The 9,203-nt window shown below is 38.0% G+C and overlaps 1 protein-coding gene across 1 annotated transcript; it reads left to right on the top strand.

The window, feature by feature from the left end:
* Positions 1-2,934: 2,934 nt before the first annotated feature.
* LOC103433882 (uncharacterized) lies at positions 2,935-4,714 on the top strand. The gene has a single exon (XM_008372168.4). It carries the CDS (start codon positions 3,186-3,188, stop codon positions 4,440-4,442), a length of 1,257 nt encoding a protein of 418 aa, XP_008370390.1. The 5' UTR covers positions 2,935-3,185; the 3' UTR covers positions 4,443-4,714.
* Positions 4,715-9,203: the final 4,489 nt, after the last annotated feature.

Here is a 9,203-nt window from a genome sequence, read left to right as displayed (position 1 = left end):
AGTTCACTGTAATCACAACTATATCTTAATCTTTGTGGATGGGAAAAAACCAGATTTATGAACAATAACCTAAGATTTACATTGTGCAAACAAAAGAAAAGAAAAAACAGAGCATGTGATGGTGTGGCAAATTGCACATGGAGGTATCAATTGCTTTGTCTAATTTAGATTGGATATCTATCAAAACACATATTAGCCTCAGCTTGGTGGCCAAGTAAGTGGACAAGCAATGACTTCTACTTCTTGTTTATTCTGTGTTTCTAATGTGGGCTCATAATATTTTTCATGCTAATTTAGGGTCACTACTCTCTCTCTCTCTCTCAAACCAATATTCTTATAATTTTCTTGGGTACAGGGAAATAAGGGAATCGGAGAGGATTCCCTTCCCACAAAGTATGCAGATTACAAGATTAATTAGAAATATTGTTATCTTTATTCTGGAATGAGGATTCTTTCCTCTTCTAATCTCTCTCTCCTTCTCTTCTCTCCTATTTGAACGGTTATGGTTAAACCACGTCAACATCTTATATTGATTTTTTTATAGAGACAATAAGATAAAAAAACAATATGCGAGAGAAATGAAGGAAAGGGGATGAGAATAAAAGTTAAGAAAATCCTACTCCTTTATTCTGGATTAAACTATGGTTTTACTTAATTAAGACATGTTGGGGTTTAATAATGATTAGTTATTAATTAGAAGTTTAGAACCTTGGCCTTAGGACAGCTACCCAAAAGTTAGGATCCTATGAACTATGTAGAGAGCAATGACATTGAGCATTCTAAAAAGACTACGAACTCTTTGCTACCTTATTTTTTCGTGCAAATGATATAAATAGAACATGAGGTAGTAGAGATTTTCACGAAAAAGTCTTCTTATCATTTCTTTCCATCAAAATCACAAGGATAAATGCAGATTATCAAAGTGTGATTTATGGTAAGAGAAATAATTCTAGAAGGAGTAAAGGAGACCAAAATTTTTAATCAAATTTTGTAAACTAAATAACGTGAATGTTGATTATTGAATTATTACTTAAGTATTAATTAATGTAATTTTTTATTATTAATAACACATTATTTAGTCTATAAATTTAATTTAAAATTTTGACCGTCCTGAAATTAAAGAAGATGCAGAGATGGGGCCAAATCCTTGGTCTTTGTTTAAGGGATGTGATATTCACACATCCTATTTTATTTATCGTACACCTTTTTAATTTTCGATCGTCGGATTGGATGAATTGAAGAAGATCAACGGACAGAAATTATCAAGGAACGTGTAAGAAGTAAAATGAGGTGTGTGGATAACACATCCTTATTTAATCCGAGTAATCAGAAATTATATAGAGACGCATGCATTCACTGCATGTCGAAAAGGAGAGGAAGAATAATTGTAGCACTTATGCAGGACTGTTGGTGTTGGGCATGAAGAAGATGGATGGGACAATGAAGAACGCATCTCAATGACATCGGACGGCCATGGCAGAAGCAACTGCATGCAACTCCTCAAGACTATACATACATATACATACAAGAGGGGTGAGAGAGAAACACTTTCTTTCTCTTCTGTGTGTGTAGGTGGAGAGAGAGAAGGGCAAAGCAACCAGAATTAATAAGGAGATTAATATTTGAGGGCGATGTGCAGCTCACTCACTTGCCTCCCTCAACGCTTTACTTTCTCATTTTCCAAAGTCGATCCCTTTTCTTCTCTCAATGTTTTGCCTTTTTCAGTCTTTTTATGTTGTAGTAATTGTTAATTGTTGTTGTTCACACATCAAAATATCGTTTCTCTTCAATTATCATACTAAATGGAGACGTTACATTTAAAATAACATGAATAAGCAAATTAAGTTATATATTATTAATAAGAAACAAATACATTAATCAATACTTAAGTAATAATATAATCATTAACATTCAAATTATTCGGTTTGCAGATATGGTTTAAAAAATTTGATCTTTCTAGCATTAACGTGTTTATGTAAAAGTAATCAGAATAAAAAAAAACAGATTAAATTTTCATTACAAACGCTTCAGTGTTTGAAGAGGAACTCATCATCCTTTGAGGAACCAAGTTAATTCTTTATTATGGATTATTATAGTTCAAAAATGTCAGTGTACACTCAGCTCCTATAAACACAATTAAAAAAATTGTATTTCAAAACAATTTTTCTACTACATAACGTGCTAATATATGTTGGTTTCAACTTGTAATTTGTTGACTTTATGATACAATCGAAACTCAACGGTCTTGAATTCGATTGACTGTTTACCAAAAAATGAATGCTGTAATATTTTCATTTATTCAGATTTGAACGACGGAATGGTGGGAACATAATGTAGTCTTGCTAATCCTCCAAGTCTCATGCTAGCTATTTTCGTTTAGTTGATGAATAAAATTAGTGAGCGGTGAATTGCCACGATAATTTGCATTTTTTTTTCTTCCTTCAATTTATTTTTATGGGGTTGACCTTTCTTTTCTTCTTCTGGTAGCTGTTAATGTTATTAACTAATAATAATTTTAATAACATTTGGAATTTTGGAACAAATAATTCAAAGTGTTGGTGATGATGGAAGAGGATCCTCTACAGATCTATTTTGTGGAGATCCTAGGATCTTTATATCGTAATCGTTTATCATATATCGTGTGTTTAATTTTTGTTAGATATTATTTATGTTTAATTTTAAGTAAAAAAATTAAATAATTTCTAACCGTACTATATATGATGAAGTGATCCGGATGAAATCCAATTCCGATGACGGTTTGTACCTGAGTGGCAGAGCAGTATTCATATCTGATGACGTGTTGACTGGGGGTATAAATGTAAAATCAACTAACTAATAAGTACTGTATATTTTCTTAGATGTTCTGCTGACGTAGACATCATTCCCAATTTTTACATAAAACAAAGCTGGTTTAATGGTCCTCACCAATTAACGAAAATTATTTCCTTCTAATTTTTTAACCTAATTAACAAGTACAGGAAGTTGATTAGTTTAATTTTTTGTTAATTAATGCAAATTAACGTTTTAAATTAAAAACTTAGAACTCTGGTACGGACGAGGGAGGAACGTGGCAAAAAAGTAATAAACTCAACGTCAAGGGGTACAATTTAGTACGCACTCTGCATACTATATTTTCTGACTCTCTGCTCCTCTTTCCGCTAAACAAAGCTGCACAGAAAGTAATAATGGAGCTCAAAACTTCGCCCGGCAATGGTACCCAACCCCCAAACCCTGAACCGAAACCCGACCCGTCAAACCCTGGTAATGCCGAAACCCAGCAAACCCAGCTAGAAAACCAGCTCTTCTTTGAAGACTACGACAGCACCTGCTCCACACCTTACGTCAGCGCGCCGTCGAGCCCCGGACGGAGTGGGCCGGTCAGTGGGTTTTTCTACAGTGCTCCGGCGAGCCCAATGCACTTCGCATTGACCACAAAGTCGAACTCATCTTCGTTTGAGAAGAATGGCGGGAACGGCAGCGACTCTGTTTCTATGGGTTTTGAGTTCGAGTTCTCTGCGCGGTTCGGGTCGAGCGGGTCCGGCCCGACCGGTCCGATGAGCTCGGCCGACGAGTTGTTCTTGAACGGCAAGATCCGACCCATGAAGCTCTCGACCCACCTGGAAAAGCCCCAGACTTTGGCTCCGTTGCTGGATCTCGAACCGGAAACTGGGGAAGACGAAGCGGATCGGGTGGGGTTCGAACCCGTGAGAGGCAGAGATCTGAGGTTCCGTGACAAGTCCCTGCGGCGGAGGACGAGATCTTTGTCCCCTCTGAGACATGAGCCATTCGAGTGGGGACAGAACGACGAGATTCTTGAAGCTGAAGAGAAAGACTGCAACTTTGCTGAAGATCCGAAAGGGGCGGCGAAAAACGGGGAAGAAGACGAAGAGGGAGTGGAGGAGAGCAGCAGCACCACCACTACTCCTTCGGTTTCAGCTTCGTCGTCGCGGTCGTCGTCGGTGGGGCGGAACTCGAAAAGGTGGGTTTTTCTGAAGGAGTTTCTTCACCGGAGTAAGAGTGAAGGGCGGAGCAGCAACCACAAGTTCTGGTCGTCGATTTCGTTCTCCGCCGCGAAAGAGAAGAAACCCATGAAACAGGGCGGTCAGAATGCTCAGGGCTCTGTTTCAAAAGACCCCAAATGCAGCAACCCTTTGAACTTGGGCTCAGAGGGGCAAAAATTGAAGGGAAGTGGGAGCGGTGGTTCGGGGAAGAAGACGGGGGCCGGAAAACCCACCAACGGTGTCGGGAAGCGGCGTCATCCGCCGTCGCTTCACGAGCTGCATTACACTGCAAACAGGGCTCAGGCTGAGGAAATGAGGAAAAAGACTTACTTGCCTTACAGGCAAGGGTTGCTCGGATGCTTAGGGTTTAGCTCAAAGGGTTATGGAGCTGCCATGAATTCTGGGTTTGCTAGGGCTTTGAATCCAGTTTCTTCAAGGTAAGGTAAAAGAAATTAAGGTCTCCAATGGCAATCTCCATGAATCTTTCATGTGGTGGATTCAGAAGGAAGTGTATAGATGTTTGTTTTTTTTTTTTTCAGATGATTTTATGTGATCATCTGTGTAATCATTGAAGACTGGCTGGCTAGCCAATTTAGATCTCTGTTTTTCTTGTGAAAAAAGAGGAGCTGCAGCAGTCTTTCTGTATTTTGATGGGGTTTTATGATGATGAAAAATGATGGGGAAAATCTTTTATTCCCGCATCTTCTATGCCACTGTTAAATTTATTCTCTGCTGTCACTACCAGTGCTGGTATGATGGAGTCAATCAATTTATTTATGATTTTATTCCATCGGTTTTCTTACTTTGAAGAACTTCCCATGGATCCTTGTTGAGAACTTCTAAGACCCAAAGATGAAGGAGTCAGCCTCCTGTTATCGTGTTCTTCCCATTCTTTTCTATCTGTGTAGTCACGGTTAAACCACATTAATATTTTATATTCCTATTGTTTTTTATCTTATTATCTTTATAAAAAAAATCAATATAAAATGTTGACGTGGCTTAACTGTGACCATACAAATAAAAGGAAATGGGAAGGGCACCATAACAAGAGGGCAGACAATCTGCCTCGAAGATCCATCTGCTCCATTTAAGTTGAACAATGCTTACGCTACTTAAGAATGAGTAGGAATTTTTACTCAAAACGTGTTCGAATCATAAATTATTGATATTATGAACCATTATGTAAAGAATATTTCTAAAAAAAAATAAATTAAAAGCAAGGTTGTTTAGTCAATTTATTGTAGCAAATACATAACTGTTCATAATGATTTTATCAATTTCATTAATATGTTTTTATACTGTTCGATGAGTGAAAAACCTAGTTCTAATTGATTTTTTTGCAAATCGATCTTTATAAAGTGATTTATAATCTAAACGGTTTTGACCACAAATAGGCTACAAACAGTTTTGAGTAGGAACTCTTACTCATCATTTGAATAGCCAAATATTATTCTTTAAGGATACTCTTGGTCCTTGAGATATTAATGATATGAATGTGATCTGGTTATTCCCTTAATTACCATCATTATAAATCATAATCCTAATATGGGAAAATTTTAGTAGAAGTGATTAATACACATGAACCGTTGAAGCGATTCTAATCTAAAATCAGATACATTCTCAATCAGTATCTCTTTCGTCATATGACATATTTCGCTTAACTTGTTTAAAGCTTTTGGTGCTACAAACAAATGCACATTTTGCATGAGATGGTGGTTGGGATGTTTGGTATTGTTGATGAGGTGACCCCAATTTGCCTTATGTGATATTGCTGTTTTGGGACCCTAAAGAATCTACTTGTCTGATATAATTACTTGCTTTTTATGTTAATTTGTTATTACACCATTAAACCATCAAGTAGGTAGATTTTATATGGAGTTTTGCAAAGGTGTAATTGAGATCTTAATTTGCAAGGGACATGGTGCCTGCTAGTCCTACACATGGTGGACATAAAAGGAGGAGTTTGAGATCATGAGACATTCCCTCAACTTTTTGTGTTTTGATTCCACTCAAAACAATCAAAATCCATCATATTGCATCTCTTCTGGGATTCTTTTCTGCTCAGTATTTATGCCGAGTCGGATGGTAAGTCAACTAAAATTAAGCATTGAACTCGTTATATATAAAAGTCGTATTTGAAATTTACACTTACAAGTGGAGATAAATATTATTAGACCGCACTACTAATAACTAATAAAGACGATTTTTAAACTACGGTAATTATCTAGAGGAGATTCGAATTCAGGGTGCAAATGACCGATTGCACTATCCTGATAAATTGACCTAACTCACGATAAGAAATTAAGTAGCAGTGTCCGACCATATCATTCATAAAACACCTTTCACAAAAGCATATGTATCATGTGATTTGATCATATTCAACGTCACATTAATCTCACTTAGTAATAGACAGCTCGACCGAAGTTTTTCTCCCATTTGCAACAAGGCTTCTTGGAAATTTTCTGGAGGATCCAACAACAATGAGATCTGATCTGATGCGCTCAAAGTCCACTATTATGCTGGGGACGTGTAATTTTTATTTTAGGCTGCAGAAAACAGCAGCAAAATCCCATCATCATGATGGTCCCCTCCCCTCCATTATTGTTCATGGCAAGGGCTTATTTACCCAGATATCTATTTAACCCAACAATCAATTACGACAGCATAAAGTCTGAAGTCTTTTTTTTTTGGGTCAACAGAGTTTTGAAATCTAACTAGTACAGAACGGAAGGATAAGAAAGGAATCTTCTTCGGATCTTTTTTATCAAATCTATAAAAACATCCTGTTTGTAGCCTTTAAATCAAATTTTAATGGTCCAAACGAATGAACTTTATAGATTTGATGGAAAGGATCTCTGGAAAGATGTATGTTTGATAAACAACTTCACACACATTGATCAATCACATTGCTCTCTCTCTCTCTCTCTCTGCATCAACTTTGTCACTTGAAAAACATCTGGTTCTTACTACAAACGGTCCCATCTCCTAATTAATTTCCATTGTTCATCATCGCTGGCGGATTTAGAATTTAAATATGAGGAGTCCCAATATTAAAGGTATAAGTTTTTAAATGGGAACAGAGAGAGAGCGATGAGCGCAAAAAACTTTCAGTTTATTCACTTAGATATTTCGTTGAATATTTGGTGAACCTGTTGTTGTCAACCGATTCGTGTTGTGCAAACATCGACATATGCCAAAACAATCTAATGAGTGCATTGAGAGAATTTGTCATGTGTTCTCGACGCAACATGTCGAGTGCTGCTGAGATAAGCCTGACAAACATTACATCAAATACTTGATGGAAAAAAAAAAAAAAAAAAAACCTATACCAAACATTTGAAGGGTTCACAAAAGACATTTACTTGTATATTTCCAAGACTCCAGGTGGTCCTGGACCCCCTGGTCTCATTGCTCATCATGTCGATATATTTGCTATTTTGCCCTCGATCCTATGGCTATTTTAGCTTCTTCTACTTATCAAAGCTGTCCCATTTAGTGAACAAAGACTTCACTTGGGTGTCACTTTGGGACATAGAGCTACATTTGAGTTGTACGCAAGAATACGTTAAAGAATACAAGAATCTTACATCCGGCTAAGTTTAAATTGAGTCTGTTGATGCACAAAACCAGAAGGTTTTGGAACAACGTAAATCCGACCGTGAATCTGCAAGAAAGTAAAAAACACAAGATGTATCGTGGTTCACTCCAATGTTTGGGCTACGTCCACATTGATGTTGATTGTATTTCTCTGTATGAATGTATGGATTACAAGTGTGAGGGGGAGTCCCCCAGAGAAAGAGAGAGTGCGAGAGAGTTTCTCTCTTTGTGAGAGGGTTGCTCTGAATATGAGAGCCTCTGTTTGGGGATGTGAGGCATCCGGATTGTGAGGGTGAAGAGTTCATTTTATAGACTAAGGGCTCCTCCCCTTTCACATAAATCATGGACTTAATGTCTGGAAGCCCAAGTAACGAGACCCAATATAATATGATACCAATAGTCTTTACCTTGTCTTGCCTACGAGGAGGTGTGTCAAAGGAATATAGAACCCACGTCAAAGGATTTGACAAAATGAAATCATTTATATTAAACCAACTAGCTAGAAATACGCATCTACCATCTCTTTCACTGAAGTTCGAATTATTCTTGTAACCTAACCTAGAGTGGTCTACAGTACGTATCATATAGTCACGAAAAATAAAGAAGTCATGATTTCTGCTACCTTACGTTCCTAAATTATTGCGAGCACAATGATCCTTTGGTACGATGGTTTCCTCTTCTAGTTAACCTCTCCCCAACAAACAGAAAAATGAAAAGCAAGCAGCTACAACTCAAGATAAAGACTTCCAAGAAGCCAAGCAGTTTGCAAAAGAAAAGGCTGATGTTACCGATACTTCCAAGCTTTGGATGGGACATGACATTACCTCTTTGTTTTTTTCCGCTTCCAAATAATGCCTCGCATCGCATGGACACAATTTTCTTTTGGACCACGATTCTTTGCTCTCCCAGAAAGGCATGGGAGTCTTTGGCGTATTTCATACGCTATTTCCTCCTAAACTCATTCACCGTCGGGGGACGGATAAGAATTACAGAGGGGCCGATGGATGAACAGGTGACCTGCAGAACGGTACCTTAAATAACGATAAGCAGTGCAAAAATAGGAGGAGAGCTCATCTTAGCAAGTGATTGGAATTGCCAATGAGGAAAGAGTTGCCTGACTGTGAGGAAGGCCCTAGACGAGTGATTGACTGACCGTCGCGCTCCTTAAACCTTGACCCACCTTTCTGTCAAAGGCTTACTTCCCTCTTAAAGTTCTTTCAATCTCTCTTTCTCTTCCCTCCGTTTAAATTTTATAGAGACAAAAAGAAAACTGTGAGAGAAAGGAGGGGAAAGGAAAGGGCTGAGAATTGAAGGGAAGAGAATCCTACTTTTTCTTTGGCGACATTTGGCTTTCCGACGGATTGTACTGTTCCTAATCTCACACGTGTGTGGGTGTGGTGTTGAGGTGGTGACGGAGGGTGGATTATGAAGGAAAGAAGCGGAAGCGGTGGTGGTTCTGCGGAGGGAAAAGGGCAGGTGAAGTGGTGGTGGTACTGGGACCGTCCGATCGAAACAAGTAATCTGACGACCCATCGTCAGATCACCGACAAAGAATGGAAGTTCAATCACATAAGTTATGGAAGTTCAATCACATAAGAAGTTCCC

This window comes from Malus domestica, chromosome 04, assembly GCF_042453785.1.
Source record: "Malus domestica chromosome 04, GDT2T_hap1".
NCBI classification, from domain to species: Eukaryota; Viridiplantae; Streptophyta; class Magnoliopsida; order Rosales; family Rosaceae; genus Malus; species Malus domestica.
Note: the sequence above shows the minus strand (reverse complement) of the source record. Positions and strands in the feature narration are given on the sequence as shown.